Source organism: Maniola hyperantus, chromosome 14 (genome assembly GCF_902806685.2).
Source record: "Maniola hyperantus chromosome 14, iAphHyp1.2, whole genome shotgun sequence".
Taxonomy (NCBI): Eukaryota; Metazoa; Arthropoda; class Insecta; order Lepidoptera; family Nymphalidae; genus Maniola; species Maniola hyperantus.
In genome coordinates, this window is record NC_048549.1 from 7,790,187 (window position 1) to 7,814,135 (window position 23,949).

General features: G+C 36.9%; 2 protein-coding genes and 1 long non-coding RNA gene across 13 annotated transcripts in view; 2 read left to right on the top strand and 1 right to left on the bottom strand.

Annotated features, from left to right (window-relative positions):
- Positions 1-29: 29 nt before the first annotated feature.
- Positions 30-3,616, bottom strand: LOC117988627 (suppressor of cytokine signaling 4-like). Its single transcript, XM_034975796.2, has 3 exons — positions 2,965-3,616; positions 1,600-1,893; positions 30-344 (listed from the first exon to the last, which is right to left on the bottom strand). The coding sequence occupies exons 1-3, from the start codon at positions 3,450-3,452 to the stop codon at positions 200-202; spliced, it is 927 nt and encodes a 308-aa protein (XP_034831687.1). The 5' UTR covers positions 3,453-3,616; the 3' UTR covers positions 30-199.
- Positions 3,489-5,194, top strand: LOC138403255 (uncharacterized). Of its 2 annotated transcripts, none has more exons than XR_011237555.1 (2): positions 3,489-4,429; positions 4,549-5,194. It is a non-coding gene; the product is annotated as an uncharacterized lncRNA (long non-coding RNA). The 2 variants fall into 2 exon arrangements; XR_011237556.1 differs by having other exon boundaries at positions 3,489-4,117.
- Positions 5,195-6,508: 1,314 nt separating this feature from the next.
- The window catches only part of LRR (Leucine-rich repeat), a 29,484-nt gene continuing 12,043 nt past the window's right edge, over positions 6,509-23,949 (top strand). For all 10 annotated transcript variants that reach the window (XR_011237507.1, XR_011237508.1, XM_069502842.1 and 7 more), the window contains exons 1-19: positions 6,509-6,761; positions 6,887-6,984; positions 8,234-8,284; positions 9,602-9,710; positions 11,544-11,647; positions 15,180-15,292; positions 15,900-15,989; positions 16,544-16,809; positions 17,368-17,555; positions 18,194-18,271; positions 19,224-19,408; positions 19,895-20,046; positions 20,595-20,710; positions 21,285-21,356; positions 21,481-21,652; positions 22,071-22,206; positions 22,366-22,558; positions 23,122-23,240; positions 23,423-23,540. Coding sequence is in view for 8 of the 10 variants with exons in the window: in XM_069502842.1 (XP_069358943.1) it covers positions 6,701-6,761; positions 6,887-6,984; positions 8,234-8,284; positions 9,602-9,710; positions 11,544-11,647; positions 15,180-15,292; positions 15,900-15,989; positions 16,544-16,809; positions 17,368-17,555; positions 18,194-18,271; positions 19,224-19,408; positions 19,895-20,046; positions 20,595-20,710; positions 21,285-21,356; positions 21,481-21,652; positions 22,071-22,206; positions 22,366-22,558; positions 23,122-23,240; positions 23,423-23,540 (2,421 nt within the window). In the remaining 2 variants the exon portion in view is untranslated. The remainder of the gene's footprint in view (positions 6,762-6,886; positions 6,985-8,233; positions 8,285-9,601; positions 9,711-11,543; positions 11,648-15,179; positions 15,293-15,899; positions 15,990-16,543; positions 16,810-17,367; positions 17,556-18,193; positions 18,272-19,223; positions 19,409-19,894; positions 20,047-20,594; positions 20,711-21,284; positions 21,357-21,480; positions 21,653-22,070; positions 22,207-22,365; positions 22,559-23,121; positions 23,241-23,422; positions 23,541-23,949) is intronic.

The window sequence follows — 23,949 nt, forward strand, 5'->3', positions numbered from 1 at the left end:
ACCTATGTTTGGTATTAAGAAAACTGCTATATGATCACAGTACAATCATTTAATTATCTCTTTAATAAAGTTTTGTATAAAATTTATAAACATTTTACATAGTCATTGTAATATAGGATATGTCTTAGATTAATAATGGATTAACATACCATAAGTGCATTGAAGATTTAAGGCACATTTATTTTTCTTTTCTGTATGTTTATAAAGGGGCAATGTAATCACTGCCAAGTGACACATAAGATATAAGATTGGTTGGTAGTGGCAATTTATTCCATAAATTTTCAGAAACAGTTTGCCTTATCACAAATCTGCAGATCTTTTGCAAGGAATCTAACTTAGCAAATCTGAAACATACAAAATACAAAATTTTATGATTTTTTAAGGTGTTTTAACCTATACTTGAAGAAAATTGCAAAATAAAGGGCTTTGAAGATTTTGGCCTACCTAGTAGTCCGCCATTTTACTTTTTTCCCAAATAGCGGCCACGCATAAAACCTGTATTAATCAATAGCTAGCATCAATAATGATGTCAGCTATATTATATGTGTTGTCGCCATTTTGAAAAAATCGGCCAAGTGCGAGTCAGACTAACAGGCCGAGGGTTTTCGTCATTTTGCTCGATAAAACTTTCTCATAATATATTAAAATCTGATTTGGAATTTACAGGTCACATGATACCCCACTTAGTATAGTTATCTTTCTTTGAAAATTGTAAATACTAATTAAACACATTTTAAATTTTTTTGTGATGTAACCACAAATTCACGGTTTTCTGATTTTACCTTTATTTGTACTATAAGACCTACCTACCTGCTAAATTTCATGTTTCTAGGTCAACGGAAAGTACCCCATAGTTTTTTTGACTGACACAATGGACAGACTGACAGATAAGGAAGTGATCCTATAAGGGTTCCTTTTATCCTTTTTAGCTAAGGTACCCTAAAAATAAAGAAAATTGCAGACATGTAGGTATGCCAGGGTACATCCATATCCATACTAATATTAATGCGAAAGTGTGTCTGTCTGTCTGCTAGCTTTTCACGGGCCATCCGTTCAACCGATTTTGACGAAATTTGGTACAGAGATAGCTTGCATCCCGGGGAAGGACATAGGCTACTTTTTATCCTGGAAAATCAAAGAGTTCCCACAGGATTTTTAAAAATCTAAATCCAAGCAGACGAAGTCGCGGGCATCATCTAGTATTAAGATATTCAAACCTTTTTTTAATACATATTACTAACAGACACTAAGACCCAATTTCACCAAGCATTTAACCCTCATTTAGTTAAACATTTGTAATGTTATCCTTATCCATTCTTGGCAGATGACATGCGATTTTCAAAAAGGAGAGATACAAAGAATGTTAACTAAACCATGATTAATTTGCTTGGTGAAATTAGGCATTAGATTGTTGAAAAATTTTACTATCAGAATTGAAGAGACTTTGATCTACACAACATCAAACGAATCGCAGGGAGCAGCTAGATTCAGGTGGTACATGACCTAGGCATGTGGAGAGACCTATCCGTTGATGATGATGAGCAAAATAAGAAAGATAAAGATAAGGAAGATAAATATTCCACAGAGCTTTCTTAATACCTGTTTAAGGGTCTGGCTAATTTTACAGGCATTTCAAACAGTTTTGATTTAACTGCAACAGTAGCACAATGTTCAGATATTCTGTTTGCTGGCACATAAGTTTCATTATTCAAAGAAAACAGTCCATTGGCATGTCTAAGCCGCGCATGTAGGGTGCGTCCCACACAGCGGAAAGAAACACAAAGGATGTGCCTTGAATCATATGAATCTCGCACCAAGAAAACATTGTCATGTTGTCCAGCCAAAAGCTTTTCTGCCTCACTTGAGGTTATTCCACCCCAGTACCACCCATGTCTGAAAACAAATACCTAAAATCAATTTTATTTTGTAAAGAGAAATAAAAATATTAGTGAAGAGTATTTAAAAAGTAATATTATTTAAATATATAAAAGGAAAGGTATTACACAGCTCAAACTACTGAAGGAATCGGGCCGAAAATTCAACCGCTAAGGTGGTAAAATAGAGGTTTGAAAGTCCAGTTTTGAGTAGTCCATGTGGAGGACTTGCACTTGCATGGGCATAAGCTAGTAAAGGCGGGTACAGACTGCTGTAACGTAACATGCAATGTAACACGCAATGAAAGAATTTACCGTCCGCATTGTCGCAATGTATCATGCAATGTAACAAAATTCCCATAGTGTGGACGCCTTGCGCGCACGAACCGTGCACACTACGCGCACAAACAGAGCATTTCAACTCGTGCGCGCCGCGATCCGCCATTTGTCGGTTTTTCGCCGAACACAAAGGGGCGCGCAGTGCGCACAAAGATGCGAGTACGTACGTGCTCAGATCGTGCGCACGCTGCGTCCACACTTATGAAATGCTCCTTTCATGTTACATTGCATGTTACGTTACAGCAGTCTGTACCCGGCTTTACACAATACAATCACACTATATACCTACAACCTATTCTACAGATTGAGACAAAACTATAGCAGTTCAAAAGCTATTGACTTAAATTCTGTTTTAAGTTTGAATCGGTTGAATGGATCCCAAGACAGATTAACCTACCCAGCAATTTTAGAGTTTAAATTGTGTAATGTGAGGGGTTATTCCCGTTGAGTCACACCCCTGTGTGTAACACTGTTACTCAACAAGAATTTTTAAAAATAGTTGTCCTGTTGAGTCACACTGTTACACAATGGGACAATCTTTTTTTAAAAATTCCCTTTGAGTCACACCTACATATTGTGTATGTAACAAGTGTTAACTGAATGTGCAATTCTTGGGGATTATATATTACTATTGCAAATACATGAGTTTGGTCGGTCATGCTTAAATATCTTTGCTAGCAATGTTATAAGCAAAAGCTATAGTATAGAATAAAAGTTCAATGCCATTTATATTTTATGTCTGGAAACTCACTTGGAAAGTTGACAGTATATAGCGCAACTCTCAACCGACGCGTGCTGGTGATGACCTCTGAGCACTGAGTGACCATCAGCATGCTGACACTTGATATTCGGCTGCTCAAGTTCCAGATCTTTCTTTAAGTCATATTTAGTAACCATATGCTTCTCCGTCGAAGTTGAGGCTTCGTTTGTCTTACGATAATTACACAAATGCTCACTACCACTATTTTTATTTCCAAAATATCTCTGTAATGATTGAACACTGCCAGTAATGAAAAGTTTATTCTTCCAAAACCTTACGAACTTATTCGTATTAACAGGGGGCTTACGATCAGGCAAATAAACACGATTGACTATATCCGTGTTACTAAAATCCCTTTTGCTGTCTACAGTTCGTTGGAAATGTTTACATTCCATCGGTTTCAACCATTTTCGAAGGCATCCAGTGGCGAGCCATTTGCGTCGGTTGCAATGTGTGCATCTTTCGTAGTTTTTATTCATTTTTCAATTTGCTTATATATTATTATAACTTGTTAAAGATAATTATTTAGAAGTGATCATAAAATACACAAGTGTTTTTGCTAAAAAGTAAAATCGTCTCACAAAATTCTTATGCGAACAACCACGACCATAAACAATATAACCACCAAAGAGAATATAATCACTACGTTTTAATAACCACCGACCAGAAATAAAAGAATATAACGCAAAGCAAAATAGGTAGGTATTGGTATTAGGTACCTACCTACCTTTTTTTGACTGGCTAACTAAACCATAAACTTAAAGACAGGAGTGAGGACTAGCCATAGAGATAGTATACATAGAGGTAACCATAACGTGTTGCCGCTCTTGTACATCTATGTGTCAAAGAGGTATTGTTATCTCAGTCTTTTTCAGGGAACCTCCATTCGTGTAAAAGCGATAGCTCATAAAAGTCTGGCAACGTCGCTCCATCGGTGAAAATAGTGACCAGTATAGTTGACAGATGCCCCCTTAAGCAGACAAAACATTGGGGTTTGATGCAATATTTATTAAAAATATTTAAAAAGCACATAAGTCTGGCTCAAAAGTAAGCTTAAAAGCGAAAACAAAATGTGTGACGGTGTGTTTTTTACCTCCAGATCTACGGAAGGGGGCGTAAAAGCTCCAGAATTGTATTTTCATTAGTAAGTGTTTAATAATTATTTCATCGCTTCCAACCGCGATTTTTACTCCGAAAATTGCTGAAAATTAAAGATTTGCATATTATAAGTGTAATCATCTCGTGACAAAGTAACAAAATCACGTTTCATAGCGTAATTTAATATTTATTTAATGCATTATTTTAGGCCTCATTTGTAGTGATGTGTGTACATACTTTATCGATAAAATCAAATTTATCGTTTTAATAATATTTGCATACTTTTGTAGATTTCCAAAATGTCCTTGACCATAGTTAAACAAAAAGAGACCAACTATTGATTTGCAGTTTTGAGGAAGTAAATTATTTCTTATGTTTTAGTTTTTTTTTAATTTTTGTTAAAAATGCAATAATCCCTATGACGATCATAAGGATTTTTGCATGTTTAAAAGCATGACAAATAAAATTTTATTTCAGGTTATAAAGAAACTAAAACCACGTCAAGAGCTGGCTAATAGTGAAACCAAAACGAGTCGAACTTTATCTACCTTAGAAGCCTTGGGCCTGCTGATTGTGAATAGATACTAGGCTACCCAGGCTGGCTGCCAGGTAGGTATAAACTTTGTAACAACTAATCACTAATCCAACTCCTCAATGTCATGTTGCAGGAGTAGGTAAGTAGTTGGTAAAGACTGTTATTGAGGATAATTTTTTATTCAATTATAAACTTTTAGAAGTTCTTACTTTTGAATCGTCAAATACATCTATTTTTGGTCAGTAATAAGGAAAATAAAACTTACCAGGGCCACTGTAGTTCATCGTGAGTCTTATAGCTTTTTAATTTCATTACTTGTTTTTTTTAACAGATTGTAAAGAGAGTCGCAGGGAGTCGGATGGTGTTGGCGCAAGACCGTGGCGTGTGGAAATCCTATCCTAGAGAGTATCGAGCAGCTAAAATATGCCAGCTGATCTCAACTTAGATCTGATTTGTTTCACGTATAAAGACGATCCTAAAACAAGTCACATTTCTTATCTACCTACATTTGAAGCGGTGGGAAGTAGAACCAACAAACTGTTTGCTTATCTTCTTTTTACTCAATAAATTGATTTGAATTAATTAAAATGTGTTTCCTTTTATACTAAGTACTAGCTGATGCCCGCGACTTCGTCCGCGAGGATTAGTACCTTTCCTTTGTTACTTCTCCGTCCTTTCAAATATATCCAAAAATCAATTCGATTGGTTGTTTAGTTAGGGCGTGAAGGAAGGACAAACACACTTTCGCATTTATAAATAAAAAAATATTCGAAGAGATTTACTGTTTTTTAATGAAAGTGTTCCGTCATCTGAACATAGAGAATTAATTTAGCTGTAATATCGATATCCTTAAAAAATTCGTCGCCAGGTAATCATTCATCTAAGGGACTAGCACTCAGCAGGTAGGTATAGTGTATTATCTATGGTGAGGACTGGCTCATGGACCTAGAACCTAGAATCAGATATGTCCAGTCCAGATATGCAACTAGCGTGGCCCCCTCAGTCCCTCTCGCTCAAGCAGAGGTACTTACTTGTGAAATGTTATTCCGTCTATTTTACGTTCGCTTCGGGTATTGTAGCCTAGTATACTGCAATCCACCATTGCACAATAACTTCAAAAACAAAAAAACAAACAAATCAATTATGTCTTTAAAATACTTGAGTCAACATAACCTCACTTAACGTTGTTTGTCAAGATCTCACGTTCAAAATACATCTTGACAAGCAAAAAAAGTGGCCACAGTGTTAAGAACAAAACAGAACCATTTTGATACGTTCTAATAAGAGCTTTAATGCATTTAGCTATCTTGCTCTAACAGTAAGTCACAATAGGGTATTTATTCTGAGGTGCAGGTGAAGACCTTATCTGAGTGTTGGACCCGTAGATAGAGTAACAAAGGTAGATGCAGGAACGTTTGCTTTCTCATTCGCACTAAAAAGAGAGCACAGATAAAGTTACTAATGTGATAAACAGAGACGCAGCTAACCTATTTTTTGTCCCTTATCGTGTAACTAGTTTTTTTCAAGAATACATACAAGAAGTTGCAAAACAAACTATGAGAATTCGTGGCGTAATTGTATTTCTCATGAGTTATTTACTTGTTTTCACATAAAAAACCTTTAATACAAATATTGTTGATCGGTTAATACAAATATTGACTACTAAACAATGGTAATTGTCGTGTTATTCATCGGTACGTCGTGCTACTGCTATCACACACGCGGTACGCGTAAAGTACTGTGTGTACTTAAGTCTAGCTTTTTTATCAGTCTACGTAAAAAGTACGCTGTGGTTTGGGCGTTGTCATATATTCAATGTACTCTGTGGGCGTTGTTCGTCTGTGTTATTGGTATAAGATCATAGATTAATAATTATAAGATTAAGATTTAAAAAAAAAGTAGTACTGCGGAGCGGAGATGTGTTGTGGATTTTTTAGATTTTTAGTCAATACAATATTTCTTCAAATAATAAAGTGAATGTGTATTTTTAGTTTTCGATATGGCTAAATAAGTTTACTTCATAACAATCTCTTTTACATTTTGTTCTCTGAGTATGGATGTAGTAAGTCATTAAAAAAATTTTTTTTAGTAGTAATGACATTAAAGAAAATCCTGAAAATGTCAACAAAATCTCAGATATCCACAGAATTAAACGGTATGTTTTGCTTTTTAGCCACTTTACAATATTCTGAATGGTACATGTAGCACAATATTATGAAATTATGAAATGTTTTGTAAATTATGCACAAAAATAATAAATAAAATTTTGTACATTTTTAGAGAGCATCAGCAATGTCTTAGGGAAAAATGTTAGAATTCTTTACAAATCACTTATACGCATGGAATCGCGAGGAGATAAAGTTGATAATCGTGTTTTGGTAAGTAATTATTTGGTCACTTAGATAAGATATATTATTTTCAGATAGTTGTTCACTTTTCATTAAGTAATTAATTACTTACTTAATGATAAATAGCTCAGGCTACTAAAAGCAATTGTAATTTTTATTTACTGTATTACAACCTTATTTATTTAAAAAGAAACCGATTTTATACAAATTATTTTTCATATTGTATAAGATTATAATATAGGAATGGTTAAATTAAATGAATAGATAGTAAGAGTACCATTCTAATGCTCATTGATATGTCGTAACTACTGTGACTGATTAGATTCTGGACAATGAAATGACTCACTTAGGTGTGTCTGGTGGTTTATTATGTATTTACTGTTTATGTTTGTCCCTGCACCCACACCCACAGCAACAACCCATTTGAGCTATTTTGAGATAATAGTGGTTCTTGCTTATTGTTATATGATCTTATGTATCCTTTATTAACAGCATATTGTATAGACAGTATGTGTTTGTATTCATATGCAGTAAGTAATATTTTGTAGTAATGTTTGTAATACAACCTATTTCTGTGTGATTTATCTCTACTATTATAAAGAAGAAAGATTTATAGACTACTGAACTAATTTTATTAATTTCTTTAACTATTAGAAAGCTATCCGGAAGTAACATAAACTATATCATATTATGACAGATTACATATCAAATTGCACCCAAGTGAAGCTGGGTGAACACATACATATTTACACAGAAAAATAAATAAATAATATTCTGTATTGTTTATTTGCTTAGAAATTTCCTGTCATACAAACTTACTTAAGAAATTATTTATATACAAACATTTATTTTAAAATTATTATTATCTTATCAAAAAATATTAACTAGTAGAGGTAGTACGCGACAGGTCAAGATGGCAATCGGAGTATAAGGTGGGAGGACGCCCCGCCCACCCGCACGTCACCCGCGCTCGCCCACACGTTACCCGCGCTCGCCCGCACGTCACCCGCGCTCGCTTGCATCGGGATATTGATCGGGATAGCGCGGAGGTTGTGCGGGTGTGCGGTGCTTTCCCACCCCGATTGCCTTTTCGACCTGTCACGGACTATACTTATTTAAATATTATTAAACAACTATATTATTAAAAATTGAACTATTTTATTGAACTGATTTTCATAAAATTACTTACTTTGATTTTCGTAATTTCCAGTAGTTGATTTTCTACTAATATATTTTCATGTTATAAATCTGAAAATTTACAATATTGTATTTTTTGCAGGTTGTGACATCATTTAGAATATTTATTACTACAACAAAAGTGCCAACACGGGTAAGAAAAATATAATAATTTTCCAAAACACAAAATTCAATGTAATCCTTGTGGTATTATACTTTACAGGAAAATTTACTGAAATTAGATTTCCTTGTATCCTCTTTCATAGTTTTGCCATACCATCATAGATTTTAAAAAAAATTAATTAAATTAAATTAAAGTTAGGAAAATAAACATACTAATTATAGTATTTATTATAACTAAAACTACTATACTTAGCTGTTATCTGAATATCTTTATTTACATTCGATAAAATTGCTAGTAGATATTTAAATGTAAAAATATAGATATGTAAATGCTTCCTGACTTTTCACTTAAAAATAAATTTGAAATGATTGAAAGTTCTACCATGGTGGGTAGTAGATTAATATGTTTTATTTAGGAACATATCAACCTTGTTTAGTTTTGAACAAATAAAACATTGTGGCTAATTCCATTGTACACAATCTCTAAACTAAACTAATATGTCACGCCTAAATCTATTGCTATCCCTTTCATAATGTTGCTTGCAGAAAAGGCTGGCACTAGATTTAGACCTGTTAATTTAGTTTAGTTTAGAGAATCTACTATGAATGAGAATGTACTATAGAATCGGCCCCAATGACAAATCAAACTCAAAGAACAATGTGAATGCAATCAGTGCAAGATATCATGTTTGGTGATTATATACTGGCAGGGTAGTTATTGGAAATGGGTCACGAAAGCCTTAAAGGCAACCCTACGAATTTGTCTGGAAAAAGATTTTTGCAATATCTGACTTTTGGGATAGTTTAACTTCACTAAGCTCCAATCTTTTTTTGGTTAACTAAAAGAAAACTTTGAATAATGGCAAAAAATAGAATAAGATCAGCTGTGAAATATATTAATTACACAGCAATATAATATAGGAGCGCGCTAACAAGCGGCAATTTTTATGTAAATCGAGGCGGCTATATTTTGACCAGCCAATCACTAAACCACCATTTGGCGCCTAAGCTGTTGTTACCAAAAAAATAGATTTATTTTCATACTAAGTTTTACATGTAGCTAATTGAACATTAAGCATTGGATTACATGGGAGTTAGTTTTCGGATTTTTCCTTTACTTGTGCTATTAGAGTCTTGAAATTTGAAGAAGAAGAAGAAGAATTTGATGAAATTTGGCATGAATACCTGCCAAATTTCATGGTTCTAGGTCTACGGGAAGTACCCTAAATGTTTTCTTGACAGACACGACAGACAGACTCTCGTTCTCGCATCTCCCAATCCGAAAGTTCTGTATGATTTACTGACCCATTTCTAATTATCACCCTTCAATATGTCACATTTGTTGTAGGTCGACAATGGATTTCACTTGATGGAGATAGAGGCTCTCGAAAGCAAGAAGGCGAATCATTTGTCAATAACGCTCATTCACGAGCACAAGCCAGTGTCAATACTTATAGGTGAGTTACCAATTATTATTAAAGTTTATTCACTATTGTTTGCTAAAGTAACTACAAGTGGTTATATTTATATATAATAGCTCTAGTTTCTGTGTCATGGACAGAAACTCTTTTGCACCATTATGTTCACGTTATTGGGTCGAGATCCTGGATCGTTTAGGCGCAAAACGCCAAAAACTTAAAATGCTAAAACGCATAGGAATATTCAGAGTTAAAATGCCAAATAGCTATGATAACTTAAACTAAATTAAAATATAAGAAATCTCTTATAAGAACATCTTATCTTCTCGTGAATCCTGGATCAAACTGACTGTGAGATAGACATAATTTAGATTTTGTGAATATGGATGTTACAGTTTTTATATGGTTCGTAATATACCTATATAATTTTGGCACTGAATGGCCTTCCACAATGTGAATGAACACATGTCAGTAATTTATGATATGATAATATGAACGAGTAATTATGCGTTTTGATCATGGAATTTTTCTGAATATATTCCAAATTCCAATACAATATAATTACACTGAGATTATGATTCAAATCGCGATTTGAATTCTGGTAGTGTAGCATACCTACGCCTTAGAGGATTTATGTAATCAGGTATATTGTACACGGTGCATGTGCCCGGCTAACTTAAGGTCCTTGCGCAAATTACATGTGTATGTATGTGTCATGAAACATACTTAGGCCACATGCACGTAAAATCATAATTATTTTTACCAGTACATAACTTTTGGTATTCGGTAGACAAAACTTGTGTTTGAAACATAAAATATTATATCTAAACACTAAAGAATTAAGATTGTTAGGTACTTGAATTTCAAGGATGTTTAATTTCACAATGTGACTGATACTATATTGCGTTATTTTATCAATAGATATAATTCCATTCGTTTTAATCACGTCAAGTTTATTAAATACCTATTGATTTTATGTTATTAATTTGGTTTGAAAATTGACAAAACTCAAGTTAAATTGCATATTTTAAATAGATTAGATAGACGCTCGCAGAAACGAACTTCGAACTTTTATTTTACAATTTCTAGATGCAACTGTGTAGTTGCCCAGTTGCTTGAATTAAAGATAAAACTATTTTTATTGCACGATTGACAGTGCTACAATTTACGGGCAGTAAGCCGATTTACGGGCCACTTGGTACTTGACATGCCGTGAAATTGATGTTTGAACAGAAGTTTTACGATATTACATAAATAAGGTTGCTATGCTAAGTGTGAAACGAAAGAAAATCCAATGTGCAAGAATCGAAATCAAAAGCGCGGAACGAATGCTCAATTAGGCCTCGTTCACACAAGAGTTAAAGCATCGCTTTTAAACCTGATGTTTACCATTAGTTCGCACGGACGTTTTTTAAAAGTGCATTAAAAGTACTAAAAGTTATAAGTACCTACTTGGAATATTAAACTTGTTTAACAATTGTTAAATAATTGTTTAACAAGCTTAATTAACCATTGGTGGTAGATACTATTTAATCGTCGTCACTTTTCTAACCCGGCGCTTTTATACCAAACAATTTTGTTGTGCACAATCTCTAAACTAAATTAACAGATTTAAATGTAGGTATTGCTATTATTTTCCACTTTATTGCTTCAGTTTCAGCTACTGCAGAACTATAGTACCTAGTGGTTCGCATAAGTTTAATTTAGTTTCTTTTATTTCACTTATGATATTTAGCGTAGGTAAATCCATTGGCTCTAATAGTTATTTAAAACTTTGACCTTTGTTACCTTTAATTTATTTATTTAAAAAGTTGTCGTGCGAACGAGGTTGAACAGAATGCCCAATTAGGCAAATATTACGTTTGCTTTCAGGCGAGGAGGGGTCTGTGGAAGGCGTTATGAATGCCATTCACGCGCTGATTGCCGCGTTTGATGACTTATTTCCTAACGTGGCTATGGAGGACATTGTGTCCAAGGTACGAAATACGACCACAGGCTGGTTTATTGATTTTATTGTCCAAGTATCACATGCCCGCGTCTTCGGCCGTGAAAATTTAAAAATGGAATCAAAACTATTACACTTTTATAGGGACCTACACTTATTTAACCTGGGCCAATTGTTATTCATGGAAAAGACTCGGTTTAAACTGAAGCCTTGCTGGGCAAGGCGGCAATACTACTAATTTCTCTGTTCTGAATTTCTTCAAAATCGGACTACTATTATCTTCAAAATCGGTGGGCCGTGAAAAGTTAACAGACAGACAGACATTTTCGCTTTTATAATATTAGTAATGTATCGATACTGTTAAGTTAAGAGTTCGAACAAAGGCGGGATTACACTTGGTCGCTATCCAGTATCGGAGACCACATTTTTATACATACTTGAATTCAGGTTTCTCAATAGCTTGACCGAAGACGGGCCTATACTTGACACCTTTATTTCTTTCTGTCCTGCTTCTTCATGGGCAGGTTTCCGCACTTAAACGTGTGTGTGTGTGTCTATTGTATGTGCATTGCTCGTCCCCATCGGAGTCTTCACTCCAGCCATCCAAGCTCGCTCCAGAAACCGAGTAGACCGACTTGACATCCTTAATTTCAGCGACCAAGTGTACGCAAATTAAGGATGTCAATTATTTACTTAAACTTGGTCCTAGCTCGACTTCCAGAAGCATCCAAATACGGGCGAATGATACAAATGTAATTTCGCCATTAAACTTTAGATACTGCAGAAGGTATATAACATGATTGTTAAGCCCGCGAAATGCGTCAACCGTATTTTTCATTTGCTTAATTACTTCGTTAAGTCCGCTTCCATCGCGATTATTTTAATTGAGATTGACTACGGTAGGTCACTGGCGTGCGGTAATGATCGCTGTATTGTTCTTATATTGTACTTGAACAAAAGTAGTGCCTTTGTTCAATTACACAGGATTTTTCGGGAATACCATTACAACGCTCTGAATTGTTTTTAGGCACATATGCACTGGAATAAAGCAATCAATCATATTATTCATTCTTGAGTGATTTCGAGAGCGTTGTTATGTGCTTTACCGAATTTTGTATCATCACATCCTACGTTTATCCCACCTAATATTACAGTACCTAACCTGTAATATTAGGTGGCTGGTAGCTGGTTTTGCTGAAAGTTATTACTATAGTTATTGGAAATTTTCATAAAGAATCGAAATAAGTGAAATGAGAGAGTACGCAAAAAATCAAAGATCTGTTTTTATATTCAATAATTTGGATGACGCAACGTATGCAAAACCAGTAGGCATTATTTTAGTAGATTTTATAAACTAGTAAATTGAGAAAGAAGGCTACTAAAATAGGTTCCACAGTTAAAACTTTAGTAGATTATGTAAAACCAGTAGCAATCTACTGGTTTCTCAATAGAAAGAAGGTGACTAAAATAGGTTTCACAGTAAAAAAAATCGTACCTAGATTTTGTAGAATCTGTTGATTGAGCAAGAAGGCGACTAAAATAGGTTACACAATTAAAAGTCGTAGATTTCGTAGAACCAGTAGATTGAGAAAGAATGTTACTAAAATAGGATTCACAGTAAAAAATCGTACCTACCTAGATTTCATAAACCAGTAAATTGAGAAGGAAGGCTTCTAAAATAGGTTCCACATTTACAACTTTGTAGATTTCGTAAAACCACAGTAGATTGAGAAAGAAGGCGACAGAAATAGGTTTCATAGTTAATTTTGAATTAAATATTTTAAGTAGGTAATTCGTAAATGATATCACCAGCTGTGGTTAGTAAAAGATTTAAATAGGAGGATAACGCTTATGTTATCCTCAATAGTTAAACAATAGGTACCATATATTATGCTTGTTATTAGATTGGATAGTAAATAGGAAAAAGTAACAGGAAATTTATGAGTTTATGTTCGTCATCTACTATTAGTAGGTATTGTAGTAATTTTTGTGTTGTAAGTAGAATCTATAGTTTCGCTTTCATACGAATCGACGACTCATGAATCATGATATCCAAATTGTACAAATACGTGACTGTTTTATAAGTGAGCGTCTATGTAGGGTGGCCATAACTAAATTTCATTAAGGATTAGGTGAATATTCTTAGTGAAAAAATAGAACTTTGCTTCTATACTAGCAAATATTATAGTACTTTAAGCGACCTATAGGATAACAACGCTTATTAATATTATAAACGCAAAATTATGTCTGTCTGTCATCTTTTCGTGGCCCATCCATGAATAGAATCGAATAGAATCGAATTTATTTGCTTAATATGTGTACATAGGATGTTTACAATAAATTATAACTAATTATACACAATTAAACAATTTTGACAAAATGAACTTAATTAAAATAACAAATTGCTAAAGTAAAATATGTAATGTGAGTTGTAGATCAAGTAAGTTATAATGATTGCCGAACAAACGAATAAGTACCTACCTATTGTAAATATGTTTTCTCTGTAAGTGAATTTTGTAATTCTTTGAGAGAAATAAATAATTCTTTAACCTGAAATGAAAGTTATAAATTTGTCAGTGATTCTCTCAAATAGTTATAGTTTTCAGTTTGATGTAAATTTATTGAGTAACGATAAAGCTGGTATCTATATGTCAGGGTTTTAAAAAACCCATTAAAATTATCAGATAGAAAAAATTGACAATCTATACAGAAATAGAAAATCGAAGAGTTCCCACGGTATTTTTGAAAACTCAGAAAAATTTGAAAGCTTTTAAACCTCAGGACCATTCCAGATCAAGGATGTGTCGTAGAAATTCAAAGCGGTTGGTCTCCCTAGTCTTAAACAAAGCGTATTTTTTATTGATTTACGAGTAGTCTGACTATCTTACAATAGTGTTTTGATGATAGGTATTCTTTGCCAGGAGGTAATAAATTTCATGTTTTATAGTAACTAATAATCGAAACGAAAAAATAAGGTCAATATCATCATTATACTTAGGTACTTATAGCAATGTTCAAATCTGTCCTGTACTAATCATTGTATAACTAATGTTTTTTATTCTTCTACTAGTTCATACAAATTTCGAACCCCTATTTTTCCTCTTTAGGGGTTGAATTTTCAAAAATCCTTTCTTAGTGGATGTCAACGTCATAATAGCCACCTTCATGCCAAATTTCAGCCCGATGTGTCTAGTAATTTGAGATGTGCGTTTATAGATCAGTCAGTCTGTCACTCAGTCAGTCATACACTACTTCTATACATCGTCCTGACTACACAAATTTCAAACTCCTATTTTACTCCTTTAGTAAGTACTAATTATTATTTAAAACAATAGGTATATTATACATACTAATATTATAAATGCGAAAGTGTGTCTGTCTGTCTGTCTGCTAGCTTTTCACGGCCCAACATTTCAACCGATTTTGATGAAATTTGGTACACAGTTAGCTTACATCCCGGAAAATTAAAGAGTTCCCACGGGATTTTTATAAACCTAATTCCACGCGGACGAAGTCGCGGGCATCATCTAGTTAAAAATAATTGTAAGTACCTAAAATTGCAGGTCCATCTACCATTCCAACTCCAACCGGTCAGGGGTACGAGAAAACATTCCACTTGTGGCGATTTTTCCAATCAGTATGCAGCTATGTGTGACCTTTATCAAACACCTTTCAGGTAAACCAGTTAAAATTTTATTTTTAACCACCGACGCAAACAGAGGGGTGTTATAAGTTTGACGTGTTAATGTGTCTGTCTGTAGCATCTTAGCTAGCGCTCAAATGGATGGACCGATTTGAATGTGGTTTCTTTTATTCGAAAGCCTGTTTCATCGAGATGGTTCCTAGCTATGGTTTGATGAAAAAGAGCTGATAATCTTAAAAATAATATTAGCCTGACTAATACTCCCCTTTTCCCCCTAACATGAGCGTAAAGCTTGTGTTAAGAAGTAGGTACGACAATGGTGCAATGGGGTTTGAATCGCCGACCTTTCGCATTTCAGTCCGCTCCTTTAATCATTTTCATCATCAATACTTGTGGTTACGGCGGATACATGGGCATTGCGTAAGTGTGCGTGCATGTCGGACCAATCGGTCGCGAGCAAGCGCTCGCAAACGCACACATTCAGTGTACGTTACTTATACCGATACGACTTAAACACAAGCATGAGCCACTCGCCATCGTGAATTGCAAGAACTGTAACGTTGACCTGTAAATTTTTAATCTATACTTGTGGAATGGAATACGTATTTTGAATATTTTATAATTGCCCTTACGTTTCCAGAGCTGAAGTCGCGTGGGATATTGACACAATTTATTTGGCGCACGACATTAGAATGCTTCATTTGAAAGACTTTGACCACCTTGACCAGAGGTAAGTACGTAACATATATTTGCTAGGACAAGTCCAAAGTAGGTTATTCTTTTCTACACAGCGCTTTATAAAAACATAGTACTGCTTTTAGGCCTTTCTATTAAGTTTAGATATTTTCCGCACAACCGAATTATTATTTATTTATTAAATGAGAAAAAAGTTGTAGATGCACATGCTCTTTTACACTACTGCGAATTTTGCTCTTTTGCTTGAGGCTTAAATTAAATAAAAACCAGCCAAGTGCGAGTCGGTCGTATCTTGCAAGGGTACGTGTGATTATTGCTGGTGCTGTGAGACCTTCCCTGCCTAAATTTCAACATTCTAGGTCAACAAGAAGTATACGCTATAAGTTTTGATTTATTTGGGGTGTCAAAATATGCGCATAAATGGCCGTATTTTTTTATATTGTTAACTTAGAACTATAGAGTTATGCATTTGATCAACTTGATACTTCCACAAGTTCCTGAGAAAAGTGGCCTTGACAGACAGACGAACGGACAAGATAAGTGTTCCCTTTGAGAATGGAATACGTGATATCGTCGCTTGTTGTGTAGGGATCTAATCCCGCTGGTGATGGCGCTGCAACACAACACGTGGTTTAGCGGAGTATGCGGCGACAGCGTGCGCGTCGGCGGCGAGGCGTGGGAGGCCGTCGCGCGACTGTTGCGCTCCGCCTCGCCGCCGCCGCAGCAGCTCAGCTGGCGAGCCGCCACGCTGAGACACGACCATGCCGCCAAACTCGGCCATGCGCTAGTGCGAGCGAGGCAGCCGCCTGCGATGCACACGATAGACTTGTCGCAGAACCACATTGAAGACAAAGGTGAATTACAAAGTTCATAGAAATTGTCCGCGACTGTAGTCTTCTGCTGCTGCAAAAGTTGGCGAGCCGTGACGCTAAGACACGACTATGCGGCCAAACTTGGGCAAGCGCTGGTGCTAGCTAGACAGCCGATAGACTTGTCGCAGAACCACATAGAAGACAAAGGTTTGTGACTGTTGAATTCAATAATTATACTTATAATAACTCAGATAGCGAGGTCGACGGAGTGTGCAGAAATTCAGCTCAGAGGCATAATCACGCGATCATCAAGTTGTTTCCCCAATACACACTCTATGTTATTTGGTACATGTTTGTCTATAAGTTTATAGGTCTCATCACAATTAGTATTGATCAATCTACTTATTTCATTTTACTAAGGTATATTTTGGCTTCGTCTTAACAAATGTGACGGCAAAAAATACATAAACTGAGAATAAAGCGTCGAGTTTTATATCAAACTAGCTGTTGCCCGCGACTTCGTCCGCGTCCCGCGGGAACTGTCTGTTCCCGTGGATTTTCCAAACAAAAACTTTCATGCAAGCCTTGTCGTTTTTCCAGGCGCCATTAGCATACTGACAGGGCTAGCGAACAACCCGGACGGCATGCGTCACATCGCGCTGTCGCAATGCGGGCTGACGAGCAAGGCGGTGGCGCACCTCGCGGCCATGCTCAACGACAGCCCCTGCCACTTGTCCACGCTGGCGCACTTGGACCTCTCGCACAATAACCTGAAGGATGACGTACACGTAAGTTTGCTGATCTACATGTCTGCCGCCCTGTCGCTAAAAACGGTTAACCCTAAAAGCTAGTCTATAAGTAATCGTTGAAAAACTTGTAATTTTTTTTTCTTCTAAAAAGTATATTACGTAAAATCGAGACTTTTAGGTCTTTTTTTGATTTGGAATTAACGCAACATAATATTTTTAACAAATGTCAGTTTTTCTACATTCCCACGTTTTTTGACGAAATTTGGCGAACTTGAAAATTACACGATCGCAACAAGTGCCAACCGAGAATGAGTTATGGCGGGGCATCGATTGAGAAAAGAGATAAATAAATAATCATTTTTAGGGTTCCGTACCTCAAAAGGAAAAACGGAACCCTTATAGGATCACTTTGTTGTCAACAAATTTAAAAATATTTGTCGTTTACGCCATGTGACGTCCTTAATCGAATCGTTTTCCGTACAGTGTGACGTTAATAATTAATTATTTTAGAAATGAATAAAAATTATGATTTTTAAAATAATTATTCTCTTTGTAATGAATTCTAGCCCCATAAACTACCGCTATACAAACCATCACATAATTTTATTACTACAGTCCAAGACCCTAGTGTTGATATATTACCCACGTTTAGCTTCAAAGAACTATTATTGTTTCAGAATCTATACAATTTTCTAGCCCAGCCCAACGTATTGACACATTTAAATTTGATCAACACAGAGACTACATTAGAAAACGTAAGTAAGACATTTTCAGTAAGGCCTTTAGCCTCTATGTATTAATTTATACCTTACTAGATGATGCCCGCAACTTCATCCGCGTGGATTTAGGTTTATTATAATTCGCGTGGGAACTCTTTGATTTTCCGGGATAAAATAGCAATAGATTTAGATGTGTCATTTTAGTTTAGTTTAAAGATTGTGTACAACGGAATTAGCTGCATTGTTTTTGTAACAATCTATTATATTCTTATCTTTCAGTGCTAGTTAGGTCAATTTGTCTCTAAAAGTAGTTCGGTCATTCGGATTACGGGATGGGAGTCAAGGATTATGGTTGACAAAATGGGCTATATTTGGCTCAGACCCATTAAAAATGATTTCACATATTGCAACTGTCGTCCCGGCAAATTGTACAATGACCGGATGAATCTAATACACAAAACAATTTGATGTGATTTCTCGGTTATATTAAGCTGTTACCATAATTAGTGTTATTTTAAATATCCGTTATGATCTGTGCTTTATCTTCGTAACTGTGCTGGAAATTAAATTATGATTAATTTAGATAGTTCAAAATAATTCCACGCGCGCATTCTCGTCTCTTCATGACTGCCCAAAAAGGAGATTACATGTTTTAAGGGTTCATTGTACAGTTCGATTTTAATTTAGTTTATAAAAATGGGGCTTGTATATAGGTCACTTATAAACGCCCCTTAAAAATAATTACCGTCGAAAGTGTGTTTATTGGTTTATTGGTTTGTTGGTTTGTCCTTCAATCACGTCGAAACGGAGCAACGGATTGACGTAGTTTTTTGCTTGGGTATAGTCAAAGACCTGGAGAGTAATATAGGCTAATTTTTATCCCGGAAAATCAAAGAATTCCCATGGGATTTTTAAAACTTAAATCCACGCGAAGTCGCGGGCATCAGCTAGTACGAGTATTAGATAATAAAAACATTAAAATTATCAGATGTGGGGCGCGCTACTACGCGGCTGTGCGGCGCGGCTGTCCACGTTGCTGGTGGGGCGAAACCCGTGGTCATCAGCGCGAAGGCCTAAAGACCCTCCACCTTCTTTCCGGCAGTTCTTCACTGCCTGTCTCGCCCTCACAGATCTCGACTTCTCTTACTGTAAAATGCCACCCGACGCACTAAAGTAAGTGGACATACACTGAGTTTCTCGCCGGCTCATCTCAGTAGAACTTCTTTCCGAACAGGTGGCAGAGTCACCACGTAGCATAAGTGACACAAGTTATCCTACATGAAATGAAGAAATGAGAATTTTGTTTGTGCAAAGTGGAAAAAACGTGGTTATGCGAGTAACTATAGCGAGAGGAACTATAGCGGCCACGTTAGTTGCATATCTATTAGATCTGTGGTAGTAACTTAGTAAGCTACGAGGTGAGTATACGAAACCTATCGCACAAGACTATTTTTATAATTTTCTTTTGAAATTTTTACTATTTGTCGTTAAAGCGGCAAAAAAAAACAGTCTGAAAATTTCAACGTTCTACCTCCGCTGACAGACAGACCAGCAAAGGCCTAGTAATAAGGTCCCGTTGGCACCCTCCGGTACTAACAATAGCGTTAAATACTTTGGGCTGACCTGAACTGGCTTTAAACGTATCCAACAAACTTGCAGGAGTCTCCTGCTAGGCTTGGCGTGTAACGAGAGCGCGGCGGGCGTGAAGCTCAGCCTGTCGGGCGTGCTGTCGTCTTCGCAGGCGGCGCACGTGCTAGAGTCGTGCGTGCACGGCGTCAGGTGCTTACAGTCCCTGGACCTTTCCGATAATAGTGAGTGTCTTATCCATACTTCCATACTAATATTATAAATGCGAAAGTGTGTCTGTCTGTCTGATTGCTAGCCTTTCACGGCCCAACCGTTCAACCAATTTTGACGAAATTTGGTACAGAGTTAGCTTATATCCCGGGGAAGGACATAGGCTACTTTTTATCCCAGAAAATTGAAGAGTTCCCACAGGATTTCAAAAAACCTAAATCCACGCGGACGAAGTCGCGGGCATCATCTAGTTTCCTTTATCGTCGGTGAGCAATTTTCTATTTCAAATTAAATAGATCATTAATTAAATGAGTAAAGTACTATCTAACACTAGCTTATGCCCGCGACTTCGTCCGCGTGGACTACTGAAATTTTGAACCCCTATTTTACCCCCTTAGAGGTTGAATTTTCAAAAATCCTTTCTTAGCGGATGTCTACGTCATAATAGCTATCTGCATGCCAACTTTCAGCCAGATCCGTCCAGCATAGATCAGTCAGGCAGTCACCTTTCGTTTTATATATTTAAAGATTTTACCCAGTAAAATTGATTATATATTTACAGGTATGGAATTCGAACTGTCCGGCATAGTAAGAGCAATAGGAAAAAATCATTCAATAACACATTTATCTCTAAGCAAATTAACCGGCAAAAGATCATATGCACCTCCTTTAATACAGGTAAAAAATGATTTATAATAATTAACGAATTCAGTAATAATGTGGCTAATTCCGTTGTACACAATCTCTAAACTAAACTAAAATGGCACGTCTTAATCTATTGCTATCCCTTTCATAATGATGCTTGCGGAAAATGATAGCACTAGATTTAGACCTGTTAATTTAGTTTAGTTTAGAGATTGTGTACAAGAGAATCGGCCCCAATGTTAAAATTCTTCTTTATTCTTAATTTTTCTTGTTTATAGTTATATTGTGTAAATCATACAAAAAGCGATAACGTTTTTCTCACCATAAATGAAGTCCAATTTTCATAATTTTTAGAAATGTTTTAGATATAATGAAGAACTATGCTCGTACGTTTAAATTTTAAATAAATTGCTTATGTTAAAGTTACTACCGTCTAAATATCCATATTTTTGACCTAATAACTTTCTTGAGTATTTTAACTAAACTAATTGTGTGTGCACTGTATTCTCCGTTTTACTTATGTGTATTATCTGTTAGCAAAGCTATAAAATAAAATAAAATAAAATGTCCTATTAAACTGGAATTAAAATGTCTATTGTTGTTTCAGGCCTTAGTCCACGTTTTACAGGAACCAGATACAGCTTTGACATCATTAGACCTTAGTGATTGTAAACTAAAGGTACGATATTTTTGTAAGGTTACAAAAGGTATATATACCGCTTTTTTTGATAATATATTCATTATTTAGTAGGTGCTGCTCCCGTATACCAGAAAATTAAAGAGTTCACATGTTTATATTACAGAGTGATTTGTACGGGCTTTTAAACGCCCTGGGCGGTGCGAGAAGGTTGCGCACGCTAGACGTGGGCGGCAACCTGGCGGGGGATGCGGGTGCGCGGCTGCTGGCCAAGGCGCTGCAGTGCAACTGCACGCTCCACACGCTGTATATAGACCGCAACGCGTTCAGCTTGCAAGGTTAGTGTTAGGCCGTGGGAAAATAAGGTGACGCTAAACTTCTTGATCTCAAAGCAACAAGTGGTGACATTAGCATTCAATAGTTATCAGCGGGTTGGCAGGAAGCGGGAGTAGAGTACACACGCGCATTGGCTGTGGGGTGGCAAGTATAGTGTTATGCTTATTGCACCGCCGCAAACACAGCGGGTGCAACTTCATAGCGATCAAGAAGTTTGGCGTCACCAATTCCTGGTTGACACATTTTATTATTATATGTCGATACGTTATCTTAATTCTCATACACCTTTTTTTCTAAGCGGAGTTTCGTACGGTTAGGTTAATTGAGTTTCTGATTTATAGTACTATTTTTTCGGGCACTTTATCGCGAGAATATTATCTCGTATAATAAATATCCATTTATTATCTATTTGTCTTAAAGGTTTGACGGACATAGCGACAGCACTGCGCAGGTCGGTGAGCGTGCGGCGCGTGGAATTCCCTGGGTGTGACGCCGCCGCGGGAGGCCGCGGGGCGTCGGAGAGGGTCGCGACTCTATGGAGGGAGTTACATGAAAGGTAAATTATCTCTATAACTTCTATAATAATTTTTGATGATAGATTTTTGTTACGGATATCCAATAGCTTCGGCTACGGACCTCCATAACAGCCGTGCTCTGTATGTAATGTCATAACTCAGTGGTACGGTGTTCTCTATCGTGTGATATTGCCGGGCAGATTGTCGAGCAACAACAGCACGGGTCAGTGCGGGCGGGTGCGCGCGCTGGCGCTGGAGCGCGCGTGGGCAGGCGGCGAGGCGGCCGCGGCGCTGGCGGCACAGGCGGCTGCTGCGCTGCCCCCGCCGCCGCTGCCCGCCGCCACGGAGCGGGCCGCCGCCGCCGCGCATCATCTGCTGCACCAATACTTGCAGGCGAGTACATACATCGATAAATCACCCATTGCACAGGTACAATGTCCGAGACCATTTAATGAGACGCCAAATATATAGATCAATAACACTGCTTTTCATTTTGATTGCGAGGAAATGAAACACTGATATACGCGACCGCGACCTGTGGGTGAACTCACTCTCATAGTTCATCTCTTCTGGTCATTGTGTATGATATAGCCATACATCGATAAATCACCCATTGCGCAGGTACAAGGTCTGAAGCCATTTAATGAGACGCCAAATATATAGATCAATATATCCCTCCACTGCGCAAGTTTAAGGTCAGAGACCCTTTGACGTGACACCAACTGTAGCTTACATGTATAAAGTACCAGGCGAGCATACGAGCACAGGAGGATAGGCTCAGGCGCTATATAACTTTCCATACAACACTTTTATGCACGAGAGAATAAAATGCAGTTTTAGTCCACTTACATATACTTACATATAGTAAGTCCCAGCATAAAGCTTACATATAGTAGTCCCAGCATAAAGAAAATCTTTACGAGCATGAGAAGTTAAAAATAGAATAATTGTTGTAGAGGTGCAGCGAAGTGTTCGCGGCGATGGGCGGCAGCGGCGGCGGCGGCGAGCTGGTGACGCTGCAGGCCGTGCGCGACGCCATGGCGCCCTGCAACACCACACTTCAAGACTTGCTCAAGTGAGTTTGTTTCATCATCACATCATCGTCGTCGCTACCCATCGCCGGCCCTCTACTCGACGCGGAATCCCCCTCACAATTTTCCTTAAAAGTGAACATTCTAAGAGGAGACCCGCGCTCAGTAGTGGGCCGGCGATGAGTTGATCGTGATGATGATGATGATACGATGTGTCATATTGCAGTGAAGCGGTGGAGCGGTTAGCGCTGTCCGCGTGCGAGAGTGTCGAGGGCGACAGTGACCGCGGCCCGATCGTCGACCCCGACATGCCGGACTTGCTCTCGCCTATATCACATTCCGGGGTAAGAGGCTCTCTTATCTCTTACTTTCTCTTTCACTCTATAGTCGACGCATTTTAGACTGAGTCGTCGAGCTATCTGTCTGTTTCGCTCGCACTTACCTACGACCTGTAAGTGCGTACTTGTACTTGGCTTTTATTCAATTCTGGTTCTCAGTGGGGTATACCCGACAACTTAACACGTTTTGCACCTACTAGCTCATAGCTAAGAATCAGAGACGGACTCGAAACTAGTCGGGCGTACACTGACGAAAATCTGACGTGAGTAATAGTCGAATTTCTATTTACAATATTAATTTTAATAGGTAAAAAAATAGTTATATTGAAGTAGTTTCTCTATTAGTAAGGCGTTGATCCTACTACGAAAATATCTAAGAGTTCTGTATTCACTGGTGACCAGTGTTAAATAGTTG